Source organism: Neltuma alba, unplaced genomic scaffold (genome assembly GCF_004799145.2).
Source record: "Neltuma alba isolate B1F8T4 unplaced genomic scaffold, ASM479914v2 tig00012741_pilon, whole genome shotgun sequence".
NCBI lineage: Eukaryota > Viridiplantae > Streptophyta > Magnoliopsida > Fabales > Fabaceae > Neltuma > Neltuma alba.
Window position 1 is genome coordinate 6,770 of NW_021637158.1, and position 14,889 is coordinate 21,658.

General features: G+C 36.1%; 3 protein-coding genes across 3 annotated transcripts; 2 read left to right on the forward strand and 1 right to left on the reverse strand.

Moving 5' to 3' along the window:
- Window positions 1-588: 588 nt before the first annotated feature.
- LOC114730499 (auxin-responsive protein IAA13-like) lies at window positions 589-3,562 on the forward strand. Its single transcript, XM_028917581.1, is given in 6 exon segments — window positions 589-769; window positions 772-1,108; window positions 1,846-2,141; window positions 2,393-2,510; window positions 2,830-2,891; window positions 2,996-3,562. Coding segments are annotated over 6 exon segments (915 nt in total). The 5' UTR covers window positions 589-717; the 3' UTR covers window positions 3,046-3,562.
- Window positions 3,563-5,772: 2,210 nt separating this feature from the next.
- Window positions 5,773-7,630, forward strand: LOC114730497 (uncharacterized). Its single transcript, XM_028917579.1, has 3 exons — window positions 5,773-5,887; window positions 6,674-6,984; window positions 7,308-7,630. The coding sequence occupies exons 2-3, from the start codon at window positions 6,681-6,683 to the stop codon at window positions 7,349-7,351; spliced, it is 348 nt and encodes a 115-aa protein (XP_028773412.1). The 5' UTR covers window positions 5,773-5,887; window positions 6,674-6,680; the 3' UTR covers window positions 7,352-7,630.
- Window positions 7,631-7,719: 89 nt separating this feature from the next.
- Window positions 7,720-13,968, reverse strand: LOC114730496 (3-isopropylmalate dehydratase large subunit, chloroplastic-like). The gene is made up of 15 exons (XM_028917578.1): window positions 13,794-13,968; window positions 13,564-13,698; window positions 13,295-13,465; window positions 12,285-12,437; window positions 11,446-11,514; window positions 11,237-11,353; window positions 10,755-10,829; window positions 10,548-10,625; window positions 10,346-10,441; window positions 9,749-9,798; window positions 9,103-9,157; window positions 8,898-9,029; window positions 8,609-8,656; window positions 8,341-8,499; window positions 7,720-8,073 (listed from the first exon to the last, which is right to left on the reverse strand). Exons 1-15 carry the CDS (start codon window positions 13,845-13,847, stop codon window positions 7,933-7,935), a joined length of 1,533 nt encoding a protein of 510 aa, XP_028773411.1. The 5' UTR covers window positions 13,848-13,968; the 3' UTR covers window positions 7,720-7,932.
- Between the last annotated feature and the right edge of the window lie 921 nt (window positions 13,969-14,889).

Consider the following 14,889-nt stretch of genomic DNA (forward strand, 5'->3'; position numbering starts at 1 on the left):
AATTAGTTACCATCACCACGTATCATGTTCCTTGTCTCTGTATTCCATTCCACATCTCATCACCTTCTTCTCTTCCTTTTTCTTTACTTTGATCACATATATACCATCTACTCTATCCTCCACCTGCCCCGTAAACTTCACTAATGCTCTTTTTCCCCCAACAAATTAAATTCTTGGCAAACAGGTCATATATTTGAAAAATTGGGATTGCATATAGAAGTTGATAATCATGGGAAGACTTTAACCTATTCTGTCTTGATCATGATAATATTTGTTGTCTTTTAACAAATCTGGGGTGTTGTTTGCACTACTTAATATAGAATAATATGTACAACTTGTGAAATTATTAGAAAATTAGATTAGACTAGGCTAGACTACCCTTGACTTAATTAAAAAATATGCTATTCTCGAAAGATATAAATTATGCGAAGGCAAAAGGAGAAAATGAGAAGTGGTATGCGCACTAAGAAGACATATGGGTCCCATATCATCACTAACTCCACCCCCTCCAACAGCATCCTTTTCCCCTACTTTCGTGCTTCTTTTCTTTCTCGTCCTTCAATACCATTTTGTCTTCCACACCTTGTTCCTCCCGTTCCCAAGCGACTCGCAAAGTTCTGCCCTTTTTACCACCCTCTTTCTCATCCCCTCCTTCCCTCACAAACCCATCTTTCATTTCCTCTATCTCTCTAGCTTTCGATCTTCAATCCTTCTTCCATGACTCTGGTTTTACTAGGTGGTGGTGGCGGTGGCAATGGTGGCTCTTCCGGGCTACCCCAAATGAGCCTGCTGTGTCAAATGCTAAGTTTCTAGGCCAAGAATGTTCATCCTCGTACAAAGGCGAGGCTGAACTTGAACTGGGTTTGGGTCTGAGCCTTGGTGGTCGAGGTGGTGCTGCTGCTGCTGGGAAGGCCAAGCCTTCTTCTGCATGGGGTGAGTGTGGTCGTATTTTGACTGCTAAAGACTTCCCTTCTGGGGTCTCTCATGGACCTGCTGTTGCTGCTTCTCGTTTCTCAGACAGAGTCAGTACTGTGGGTGGTTCTGTTTCTGGCACTAAGAGAGCTGCTGACTCTGTCTCTCATGACGCTGGATCTCCTACTGCTGGCAGGTGAGATGATTCATGGAGACCTTTGTGTTTAGCTTAAAATTTATTGTTTGTATAATGGAGCAAAGTATGTTTTGGTCGTGTCAGATCAGTTGAATAATATTTTTCATTTTTTTCCCGGGTCCTGTTTTATCTCTCTGTTATTGCCATTATTCCCATAAGATGCTGTTTTTGTTTCTGAAATCAAATGCTTAAACTTGTTTCTCAATCAAGTTAACTGTTGTTTGACCGTTTTGGAGTCAGTTATGGTCTTCTTGTGTTGTTGTCGAAACAGAGCTTGTTTTATCTTTATTGCAGCTGATTAGTATACTTGTATTTATTGCCTCAACTCCGAATATATACTTTGATTATTTGTTTTATTTTTCATTTTTGGTCGTTAACCGTAAGACATAGTAATGAAGATTTGCCACTGTTTTGAAGCTTGACGATATGTAAAGAAACTGGCAAAAAATACTAGGTTCTTCAAGTGAAGACATAAATTTCACTTATTTCAGTCCGATTTTTTCTTGAACAAATAAGAACAAGATGGATAAAAATACTTTATTTTTTCCTAGTTGTTTGTAAATCCTCGTATTTTGTGCGTATTTTGCCTCTTTAATCACACACATATATTCATTTTTTTCCTCTTGTATGTTCAACTCTCCTACTTATGCTTAAATGTATACATCTACTATAGATAGCTGGTTTAGAGATCAAACTATGATCTGCTCTCACTTGTGCTCTGACTATTATGGAAGCAGTCAAGTTGTTGGGTGGCCACCCATCAGGGCATATAGGATGAACAGCTTGATTAACCAAGCAAAAGCTCAAAGGGCTGAAGAAGATAAATCCAGCAGCGATAAGAGTAATCCAGATGATGTTTCAGTTGCTAAAAATGGCACCGTCACCAATACTGAAAAAAACCATCTTGGATTTGTGAAGGTGAATATGGATGGAATTCGCATTGGCAGAAAGGTAGACTTGAATTCTCATTCAAGCTATGAGACTTTAGCTCAGACACTGGAAGAAATGTTTTTCAGGCCTGCTAAATCAGCTGGTTAGTTCTCTTTAGTACTTTCCAGACTTACTGCAGCTTGGATAACAATTTAATTCTATGTTTGGCTCAGTGAATTTCATCATAATAGATAATAATCTAAATTTTAGTCTGTTATGCACATAAAGGGACTCATATTTTGTTCCTTATTGCACTTGTCATGTCCATTTAAACTCCATGGTGTATGAACAAGCAGTTAAGTGTATGAGATTATTGATTCCTTTATGACCATGTGCTTTTTCTGCGTGCTGCAGGTAGCGAGAAAGACCCTGGACTGAAAGCCTCTAAGCTTTTGGACGAAACGTCTGAATTTGTGCTGACATATGAAGATAAAGAGGGTGATTGGATGCTTGTGGGAGATGTTCCCTGGAGGTATGCAACTTCAATTCATTATGACATAATTATACTATGAGAGAATAAGGAAGTGAAAACCACGAGGAAACGGAGCCATAGCCAGCCAATTTCTTCTCTGTGCAGAGAAGTTTTATATTATGTAATAAAGTGACAGACATTAGAAACTTGTGACTAAGAAAGTTGATCTTAGGAAGAAACTCATTTCTCAATTACAAGAATTGGCATATCTGAAAGTGTCACGCTCAAGACCAAATTAATTATTAGATGTTCAACATATTGTCCTGCTTAAGAGAACATTCACCTCATGACATTAATTATACTTCTTGGTTGTTCGTAGGATGTTCCTCAGCTCAGTGAGAAGGCTCCGAATCATGAGAACGTCTGAGGCCAATGGACTTGGTAAACTAAATCCACATCACAGACTATAAAATATTCTGAATCTGGTTTCAATCAGACAGGGACTTTCTCAACCATTCTAACATTACCTCGTTGTTTAACTGCAGCTCCTAGATATCAAGAGAAAAATGAGAGGCTAAGGATCAAACCCATTTAGAATCTTTTCAATTGTTCGTTCCAAGACCCCGCAAGTTATAGAAAAATCCTCAGTTTGACAACAGTTGCTACTACATGAAAGTAGAGAAGATTGGTCTTCCAATGGTTTTCAGTTTGTTTATTTGTTTTCTGCAAGGTTTTGACCATTCTATGGTTCTTGTTGTGTCTTGATTTTGTTTTTCCTTAATAGAGAACCTCGGTTCTATCCCACAGATCCTTACATCATACAAGCCTGCATACTTGACTGAAGGCTGTTTTTATTTCTTCACACTGTAAATACTGGAGTACTTAATATCTAGAGTGTCAAGTTTGCTGCAATGTACTAGATTGAGCTTTTACATATGGTGTCAGAAAAGGGGGAAAAAGAAGTACGTGTTATCTCCATTGTCGTTTTAATTTGCAGTTGCTGAGTTGGTTTGGTCGTTTCAAATATATATTGTACTCCATCCTTGTGTGGCTTGAGATAATCTCCACAATCTATGTTTATGAATGGATCAACCTCCACCACAACTTAATCTCTTGATCGGATTAAAATCTGATTGATTAGTATGCATTTAAGAAAAAGAGTGCCGAATTATACGCAGGATAAAACTCAAATGAATTTAAGCATTATCCATGGACTGTCTTTTCAACTTAGAATTATATTATGAAGTTTAAGAAAATTGCCGTTAAACTTCTTTTCTTCTTATCTGTACATCTTTCTAAAGTTATGGGTATAAAGTTATCTCTTATCTGATTTGTAATGTGACAGCGGATAGAATCGCACTATTCAGTTGAAGTCGTGGAATATTTCCTGGCAATGACACTTTGATGGCTGATATTATGGTCTAATCTTCAATCATGATGTTTAAAGTTGTTGCATTCTTCCTACTGAACATTTTGATCATAGTTTAGTTGAGATCAATCAATCATGTATATATATTTGCCGAAGGAAATACAAAACATTATAGCAGAAATCATTTCGGCATCAGAAATTATTCACAATCCCCATTAAAGGTCAAGCAACGACATCATTAGTGTTAATGATGCTTGGTTTTAAACCCCACAAGGTTACAAAACCAAAATTCTCTTTCATATGTCCGACATGTGAAAAAAAAATGTTTCTGTAACAGGCTTAAGGACAATAAGAATGAAGTATGAAGAATCTTATTTGGGATTTGGTTGTCATGGAAAGGGGAGATCATGATGAAGGGAGACAGAAATCATATCATGAAGAAGGCACTCAAATGAGGAATTGACCTACTTTTATAATGATGTGTTGGGAAATTTTTTGAGAGACAGAAGTGGTTCCAAGTCTTCAACTTGACAGTGTAGCTTTTAGGAGTGGGACCAAATCAATATTAAATTGATTTGGATGTGCATGCGTGCCTAGTATTTTGTCTCTCTGTAATCACACTTGGGTGTTAAATTTCAGAAAGGCCATAATGACTCAGTTGTAAATCCTAGATTTGTGGGTCCCAACCATTAGAGACCAGGATTTTTAAATTTTAGGTTTTATATGGCAATGCTTGTGTCCTCTCCACCACTAATTAATTGGTTCTCAAACAAGTTTTATTTTTTCGGGAAAAAAAAAACCCTCCAGAGCCATGTAGAAATTATTATTTACATTTTTATTCTTTTGTTTCAGAACACAGGAGTAACATTTCTCTTGTCTGCCAAAAAAGAAATATGACTTTCTTAAGTACCCTCATTGCAAGATTGCTTTTCACAAGTTTGGATTTTTTTCCACTAGATTTTAAATTTTGATTTTTTTTTGAAAAATCAGATGTAAAATATATGTACTTATCATTCGAGTAAGTCACACATATTGAAATACAATTTAATATCATAATTAAATTTATTTTTCTTTGATATTGACAACAATTTAAAACAATTGAGTGAGTAAATTACATAATTTTTATATATCAAAATTAATTTACACTCGTAAAAACATGTTTGGAAATAGATCTTCTGTATGGCCAAGAAAAAAAAATGAAAATAGATCGTATATTATTAAACTCTGCAATAATATCCTTTTAAAAAACTGCATATGTAAGAATAAATGAAAACTGAAAAAATAAATGAGTATTATATTGTCTAATTAGGTTATCTGTTTTTTCATGCCAAAAAAATTTAGGTACTAAGTTAAGTGTTTTTGTTTTTATTTTTTACCGGTGAACAAAAAACCGGTTCAACCAGTAAAACAGTGAACCAGTTCAATTTGGATACTAAATTGGGAGGGAGTTGAACCGATAGAAAATCGGTCAAACCAATGTGAACCGATAATAAACCGGTTTGAATGATTAAATTGTTATTAGTCCTATTTTTTCTCATACAGCTCTTAATGTATCAATCCCTATAGATTTAAATGAATTTTAATGATAATTTTGGTATCAACGATTATTAATTTAATTAATGATGAACCATAAAGATCAAAATTCTCAATGTTGTTATATTTTGTTATTATTACAATCAAATTATTGTCATATTTTCTTGTATTTTATTATTAGTGATGGTTAATGTTATTATATTTTGTTATTTTTAATCAAATTATATTATTTTAACATGACTGATTGGATCCCAAATTGATCACTGTCTGACCAACTGATTTTTAAATCACTACCTTAACCGATTTAGTATCCAATCGGTTTTTTATTTTTTTTCCCCCTTGCTTTTAACTTTTCCGCCACAAGCCCACAAAGAAAGCTAATGTGATCTAACGTCGACGTTTTGTAGATCAGAAACTGTGTCTGAAACGCCCCTGGGCTGTTCGCCTTGCTCCCATCCCTCGCCAACTTGAAGGCTCTCACCCCCAGTCGCCACCGTTGAGGCAATCTGTCACCTCGTGTTCTTTTTGATTATAGGTGCGTCAGGCTTTCGATGAATCAAATATTCGATTGAAATTTCGTTTGATTGTTTTGGCCGTATACTTTAAACTTTGGGCAAATATAGTATATTCCTTTCGGGTGTTGGTATCCACCTCTCGGGAAGTATCTCTTTTTGGATTGTTTTTTGTTTTTAACATCTGAACTGCTTTCTGTATAAATCTCTTACTCTCTACACCAGCTAGGGTGCTTGATTATATGCTTTTCATTTTGTCTATCTGAGAGTAAAATAGTCTTCTGTGTGGAGTCAACTGATGATAAGGCATTCCGATGGAATCATAATCGAAAATGGTTTGGGTACTACGATTATAATCGTAGATTTCTCGTGTCGGGGCGGTTCGTTAGCCCACCTCCAAATATCGAGATGTACAGTGTTTGAATGTTTTCATGATATTGGTTTGAAACAATTTGATCTTTTGCACTTTCATTAGGACTGAGGATATCTCAATAGAATTCACTTGATTGTTCAAATAAATTTGCACAATAAATGATATGCGGAAAGAGTTTTGAAATAATATTAGGATAAAACACGTCCATGGAAGGAGTATGATAATAATTTTTGGCATCAATAGAAATTAAATTCACCATCTGCAGGATCTCTGTATCTGTCACTTTTTCTTGGCTAGCTGACCTCTTTAATATTGGGACTGGTTACCAATAAATCCTGCATTTTTCAATCTAAATATGTGTCCCCAGCATTTAAAATGTCAACCGGCAAATTATATAGGGCAGCCCTAATTTTAACGGTTGTGAAATTGGTTTCAGAGAAGACATGGAGTTTGTTAACAGATTAGTTGACGTGGCAGCGAGAGCTATGAACAACAACATAGTGATTGATGTTTGCCTACTTGCTTCATTTGCAACACTGGGAATGAGATCAGTGCACCAGCAAAAGGTCATTGAGGCTCTAGAGGCCGAGAAGGAAAATCTTATCAAATCCAACAAGGCCATGAGAAAGACCATGTGGGATTGGAAACAACAGCTTTTCAGTGAAGCCTCAACTGATTCTGCATTGGTCCCCCTCACAAGGCTTCGAGCCATCTATGGCGAAGCCCCAACTGCTCAATCTGCTGCCGGTACTTTTATTCTGTCTCCCTCCATCATAGACTTTGCGCGATAAATTTGTTGAACTAGTAAATGGAAGCTTTAGTTTGCATTTTTTTCATAATATTATATCCTATCCCAGTATGTCTCTCTATCGCTTTAGTTTCGTTAAATTTATGCTTTTGATCGGTGGAAATTGCTTTTAAATGTGGGTTTCCATATCTAAAATATGAAAAATTGATGTTAAACTGTTGCAAAAGCTTGATGTTGGTTTTACACAGCTCAAATGATTCAAGATTTGTAAATGTTCAAATTTTATGCATGTTACTAATCCTAATTTCTATGATTGTTGTAGGAGATGCTGCGAAATCTTCTGGCTCCGTCAAATTTATTGTGTGAAATGTGCTGAGTGATCATGCTCTTGAGAAATTTTGGCAGTGAATGCCTGTTGAATAAACTATTTAAGAGATAAGAATTATGTAATGCTGTCATGCCTGGTTATTTTAATTGGTATTGGGATTATGCAAATGTACAAATGGGAGAAAGTGGAAGGTGGCACAGAGGGAAAAAAAACCATCAATGAGCGAAATTGAATATGCTTGTTACCATTTTATTGGCGGATGAACAATTAATGAACTTCTTGGAAGCTCGTTCTACTTTACCTCCATGATTCATGTACGAATATAGTTGTTGATGAGTTGAAAAGTTGCGCCGTTGTTAACTTCAACATGTTGGGCATACTTGTATTGTTTGATCATATACAAGTGGAGCTGAATGAATAATTATCATGATAGGAGCTTTCACACCATTCATTTCGAAGAAAGAATTAGACGAATGCAAATGATAGATCTAAAAGTACGTAAACTAGTACGCTATTACTCCCTACTTCTTGCCAAGTTTCCGGGATATTCATTATTACGACTATTCAAAACCTGATCCTAACTGCATAATAAGCCACGACCAACTTCACGCTCTCTAACTTACTGCAAAAACTCCCTCGGATCAGTTACGAAACCGGTTAATGCAGATGCTGCAGCAGTGTATGGTGAAGCAAGGTATATCTGTCCCTCCTTGTGCCCCATTCTACCTGGAAAGTTCCTATTTGTTGTTGACACACAAGCCTGCATTCATAGTTCAGGTTTGAATCTATAAAGCAGTCCGATATTGTCTCTTCATAAAAGTCACATTAGGATCAATTGTTTATTCCATAAAAGTTACACTTGGATATGGGTTTCAGGAAATGAACCTTTCACCATTGACCACTGGTCACTTATGATTAATACAGTGAGTGAGGCTGAAATTGGGATCTTTACTCTAACCTCTAAAAAGTAGCAAACTGATGAATCTACTGCATTGTGAGTTTAATTATTGAGAAAGACTAAATTTACCTGCGGCTCATTCAAGCGTCCATAGGTGTCTCTGGGGCCACCCATACAGGCAGCACAGCTAGGACTCGCAGGTGCATCACAACCAACTTCTTCAAAAATCTGAGAACAAGTCTTGCCACCTGAGCCAGGTACCTCGAGAGTGTACAAGTCCATCCAAACCTGTAAACATCGTATTACCAGCGTGGTGTGTTCAAACAACCCTTGAATTTGTCATGAAACATTCCTGAACCAGGAGACACGGCTTACGTTCAAGTACATAGATAAATACCTTCTGCGTGGCAGGGACAAGAAATGTAGGAACTTTGACGCCTTTACCCTACAATGCGGATGGTTTCATGAAGTTAAAGATAAGAAAGAATAACTGAAAAGTAGTAAATGGAAGAAATAAAATGATAATCAGAGAATTAGGTTGCCTGTGAGAATGTACACCCCGGAAGACAAGACCAAATCAATACAGCTTAGAATGTACAAAATGCATCCAAATAATCTATTTTCATACTGATACGCGGGCACAACTAATGAAATTGAGAAGGATATAAATAACTCTATTGACTTACTGCGGCTAAGAAAACTCTTGCTGCAGCCATAAAATCTTCTGTCTTTCCGCCTGTACATGATCCAATATATACCCTGTCAATTTTCACATCTCTGCAATCTCTTGCCAGGGCACGGTTATCCGGACAGTGAGGCTGCAATGTCGCATATTACATTACTTCAAGAATAGCTCACAAGCTTCCTAATTTATCATATAAAGTGCACTACCTTCGCCACCAATGGTTCCAACTTCGATACATCAAATTTGTACTCGCCCACAAATCTGAAGTCCGCAAGGAAGTACCAAATAAGAAAAACAAAAGAATCTTAAATTATCAAAAGAGAAAACAAAAGGGTAAAGAAGTGTCAAAATAAAGATTTTACAAATATGTAACTTTCTTTACAGGTGGGATGTGAATAGGACAATCACCACAAGTCACCCAATCGCTCATCACTGATTGTCATGTATGGAAGAAAACGAAAATCCATTCACATTTTCGAATGTCTATAGGACGTGAACAAGCAATCGAGGCACGATAAAGTCATAATAGCAAGACTTGGGATTTTCTTTATAGCAGATTATTTACATATTTGTGTGTTATATCTCTCTCCATATACATATATATAGAGAAAGAAATTCAAATAGAGGGTTATAGTTTGATCATTCCACTGGCAAAAGGTCTCAAGAGTCACAGATTCTGAACAAAGTACTCCGAATATCATCCCAAGTACATCTTTAATCGTAAGCCTGGCATGCATGCGCTTAATAAACCAGGACAACTAGCTGAAAAAGAGAAATTAGGAATGGCGATTCCAAACTAGCTTAATAATAAATGAAAGGTAGACTGGTACGGGTAAATAAAAAGGAACTTGCCTTGCTTCCTCATCACTATAAACTGGTTCATAGCCAGCAGATGTCTTATCCTACGAAAAGCCAAAAAAGCGATGTAAAATATTGGCAGATAAGAAAAAGTTGTAAACAAATACTCCTCCGGTCTTTAATATAAGACCCATTTAACTAATTTGATTAGATTAAGGAAGTTAGGTAAGTTAGTTACTTATAAGAAATGTGACATATTTTTCCTAAAATACCATAATCATTTTTCTTAATACCCCTCTTCCTCTTCTACTTAATTATGGTTGTAGAAGTATCCATAGGGTAATTTAGAGAAAATTGATAAATATGAAAAATGGGTCTTATATTTAGGACCAAAACCAATTCAATAATTGGGTCCTATATTAAGGACCGGAGGAGTAGCATTTAAAGATGATAAAAGTGCGACACTAGCACATCTCTTAATGCATAGGCACAAGGTATCTATGCATGTAGTACAGTAGGAGTAAGCATCAAATATATTCACGTATACATAGAAACATATTGCATGCTTGCTTCTAGAGATGAGAGAATCAGTGAAAAGAGAGAGAGAAAGACAGAAAAGGTTTCATCAGAAGTGTACTGATCATCTCTAACCTCAAGGTATTTGTATGTTGTCTCATCAGCAGGAACAACGCCATTTTTGCCCCCTGCTTCTATAACCATGTTGCATATTGTCATCCTTTCTTCAACCTATAATACAGCACATCATTACTATTTTAATTCTGACTCATGCATTAAACATTAGCATTTACGATAAACATTAAAAGAGAAAAGATGCAGTTCACTATTCACATACGCTTAAACTTTCAATAGTGGTTCCTACAAACTCCATGGCTTTATATGTTGCACCAGACATTGATATTTCACCAATGATCTGCACAGTTGTAATGTTTATCAGGGCAGCAACACAGAAAAGGATGCTTTAATATTCATATCATGGCATTTTAACTAGTTGCATTCCATTCAAAGGGAAAAACAAATTCTGGAGGAATTCATCACTTACATGCAAAATTAAATCCTTGGCAAGTAAATAGCTGGGCATTTCACCATTCAGCACAAATCTCAAAGTTGGAGGAACCTGCAGTTTAAGTGCATGGAGAAAATTCGTGGGATATTCATCAAAACAATTACCAAAATATCAAAGCAAAAAGCAAAGTACTGATCATTGGGTTCTGCTCATGGAAAAGGATTTTCTATCAGGTTTCTTATTGAAGATAACCAAAAAAAGAAAAAGAGAAAAAGGTTTCCTATTAAATGATGCAGCAGTCAATTAAGTCCTGTTTTAACATTTGCAAGGTGAAGCCAACCAAAGACAGCGCAGTAAAACTATAGGCTGGCTGACTCAATAAATAGTTGTCTGTAAGTAATTTAATATCTTTACCATACTTATGATAATAGAGCAACTAAAGAGCTGATAGGATAAGTAGAATAATTGTTTACACACACATGCATGCACACACGCACATAAGTAAATGTAGTACATGCCTTGATTAAGAGCTTTCCTGTTCCCAATATAAAGGCTGCATCAGTGTTACCGATTCCAGTAGCAAATTGGCCAAATGCTCCAGCAGATGTGGTGTGAGAATCTGTCCCAAACAAGACCTGCCATAATTGGTGAAGAGATGAGAACAGCTTGGAAAGCTTAAATGTGGTTTAGATTCAAATTACCAATAGCTTGATCAAGTAAACTTTACCTCTCCGGGTCTGCAATGACCTTCCTGGGCAAGAGCAATGTGGCAAACACCTTTATAATCAGGGTTGGCCTGCAATGTCAAAATTTAGTATTCCTATATTCATACGATGCAGTCTTTTAGCAATACAATTTTATCGCTAAATAATATGAAAATTATTTTGATGTCAACCATGTGTATACTGATTGCTGATTTTATATATATATATATATATATATATATATATATATCCTCGCGAAGGACAGAAAGTAACAAAAGAATGAGCAATGACATCTCTAAGAACCAGATAACGATTGGCTTATTATATCATATCTTAAACATTGATAAGAGAAAAAAGGAAATGGAAGTTCCAGCCAAATATAAGATTCTTATAAATGAATAGCCACTTCATACCAACGTCATAGTTTTCTCTCGGGATCTGACATCCACTTCAACTTGAGCAGTCACACTAAGAAAAATAAATTAATATATCGATGAATAATTATTTCATCAGGCCATTGTCCTACGCAACGTGACTTATTGTTTATTTACACACTCATACGATCTTACATTTAAATTTTATTTCATAAATTAGGAGCAGATAGCAAACTTTTCCTGCTTCAGTTTCAATATTAGTTTGTTACTTTATTTTATTAATGTATGGCTTTAAGCATGAAGAAAAAGGATTGGTTGAGATTAATCAAAATTAATGGTCCCAAGTAACCTGCCGGTTGATATCTCATTCAATATTTTATTTAATCAATGAATGATTCTTAATATACTTCACATAATGAAGAAGAAAGAAAGAAACTCAATCGAACATGCAGTCCAAAGGCAAAGAGAAATGGGGGTGAAGATCATACCCTAAAATTGCTGCGATCAGTAATGTCATAAAAGTACTTAATGTTTTGCTCCAAGCTGAAGTTTCTGGCAGTGTCCACATTTCGATGAGCTCTTTCATCATTTGTGAATATGTAGTGATCAGGGATAATTACTATCTTTTCACGGTCCCAAACCTTCATTCTCAAAACAGCAACACAAGTTAATAAACAAAATTACTTTTCATTGAACATGCATGAACAGACGTAATCCTTGCTATAATAGAGTTGTTGAGAGATCAAATATCAAGCTTGAATTGGTAGATTTTTAGAGGGTTCGGTTCCCAAAATGATTTTTTTAGGTAAATGATTAAATGGTGAAATCTTGTAAAATTTTACATGCTAGTAGAATTCCAAAAAAATCTACATGACCATACTACAAGATAATAGTGTTCCCTGACTTCCCAGCCAATGTGGCCTGACTTGATCTCGTGGCTATCATGCTATGTTACAAACTACAAAGGGACTAACATGAATAGATAAAATTTTTCAGGGTTATTTGGTAATTCTGGCTATAAAGAAGCTTCAACACCACAGACTAAATAATATTACACTAAAACAAAAAGAAAACGAAACGAAAAATATGTTCTTTCCCAGTTAATTAACACGCACAAGGTGGGTACACTATGGACCATACTTAAATCAAATTTTTTATATTTATTATGTTAAGTTTTCTAATTATATATGGTCATGTATTCTATTTTTTAAATATTAGCGTTTAATTATAAACCTGCATAGAAAAAAAATAAAATACATGAATATGGCTATTTGTGACTAAAAAACTTGACATAATGGATATAAGTAACTTGAGTTAAGTATTTTTTTTTGGTATAAGACGTTAAGTATTTTCCATATACTATACGCTCTGAAACTTTCTCTGCATAATTAAGTTAAATTTAACAGGGAACTTAATAAAACTCCAAACCTGACCATCTCAAGTCAAGAGGAGATCTTGATTCTTCATAAAACGAATAACAAAGTTGGCAGAACAGTACCTTGGCATTCGGGCCAAACTCTTTCTTGAAGGTGGCAGCTATGCCAGGACAAGTAATATCGTTGATCATTAAAACATCAGCATTAACCCACACGTTGTCCCCTGGCTTAACATCACATTTCTCCGAAGCTCTAGCCAGTATCTTCTCTGTCATGGTCATTGGATTCTTGGCCTGTAGTGAAGCAAAACCCTCTGTTACTACTGAAACTTAATTATAGCTGATCCATGGAGATATAGGGAAGCAAACAGAGTGAAAGAGTTGGAGCCAACTGAGCCGGTGGTGGAGGGCTTGCGCTCATACTGTTGTGGTGCCGCCACAGAAACAATCTTCTTCGAGATGGTTTCCTTGCGTTTCTTCTCCACAGTAGATGATGATGAAGGAAAACAAGAGAGACTCAATTCTTTCTGAGACAAAAATATCAGAACCACAAACTTGGGTTAGTGAAATGTAATGATTCTAAAATGTTAAGAGATCAGGTTTGCAGAGATAAGGGAGTAACCTTGCCATTGATGAGTGATGTTGGAGGGGTGAAAGCCCAGACAAGGGAAGCCATGATTGCAATACAGGGATTAGTGGGAGTTCGATTTGATTTGATGATCTAGGAGATGTAAGGTTCGTTTTGATAGCTGAGAACAGAGGAAGCCGGTCAAAAACAGAGAAATCCTAACATCTAGTAAAGAGCATGAGGATATTTCGTGTCACTTTCCTAGGAATGTAGCAGCCTATGGTCTTTTCAATTATGAGCAGCCCTTCAGTGTAATAGTGAAATGCGTATCTGTAATGCCTCTGAAAAGTCAAAATTTGCATGTGTCCTATCTCTTTTGGTGTACTCCTTTTTCTTTTTCTGATGAAAGGTCAACTGCATTACTTAAAACATAACTAATACAGGAACCAGAGCACAGACACGAACCCACACTCGAAATGAAAAGGACAAAGAAAACTCGTGCAAGAAGTAGGAAGATCCACGCAAGAGGGATTCATAACTCGTTCAAGGCTGTAGTGATCCCAATGAACGCCCACGAACTTGAATTTATGGACAACATGTGTGATTAAATGCCACGATGGAACTCAAAGTCGCCATGTGCTACCTGAAGTTCAGGCCGTTTCTTGCGTTTTTCTTCTCGTACTAAAAGGGGAACGATGGAACTCAAGTTCAGGCCTGTTTATTACTCAACACTCACTTGCGTTTTCGTTCTGTGGCAGAACGATGGTGCACAACAACCCTGCCTATACTCAGGAATATATGAACCTGTGCCAATCAAAACTTGCTTCGCCTATGAGGAAGCCACTGGAAAGTCGGTTGGAACCATGTTAATTGCAGAGAGCAACTCTCATCAACATGACCATTGTGGAGTAAGGTGGGACTGCTTGACTGATTGAACCAGTCATTTAATTGTTTTCTATTCTTTCTATTTTTTAAGTTGTAATTTATGCTTAGTGCTTATTTACTCTCTCCTGTCTTATCTATGAGAAGCACATTCCATGCTTATCACAATTTAGACCATTCAAATCGACTTTAGATAGTTCAGATTGAATTTAAATTTTTTTATATATTTTAATCAACTTTTTGTTTTAATAGATACAGAATTTAAAAT

Excerpts from the sequence above, each read along its gene's own strand:
- LOC114730497 (XM_028917579.1), top strand. The coding sequence starts at position 6,681 with ATGGAGTTTGTTAACAGATTAGTTGACGTGGCAGCGAGAGCTATGAAC. Across the intron at positions 6,985-7,307 it reads AACTGCTCAATCTGCTGCCG|GAGATGCTGCGAAATCTTCT; the intron begins GTACTTTTATTC and ends TGATTGTTGTAG.
- LOC114730496 (XM_028917578.1), bottom strand. The coding sequence starts at position 13,847 with ATGGCTTCCCTTGTCTGGGCTTTCACCCCTCCAACATCACTCATCAAT. Across the intron at positions 11,354-11,445 it reads GTCATTGCAGACCCGGAGAG|GTCTTGTTTGGGACAGATTC; the intron begins GTAAAGTTTACT and ends CAATTATGGCAG. Across the intron at positions 10,626-10,754 it reads CCAAGGATTTAATTTTGCAT|ATCATTGGTGAAATATCAAT; the intron begins GTAAGTGATGAA and ends ACAACTGTGCAG.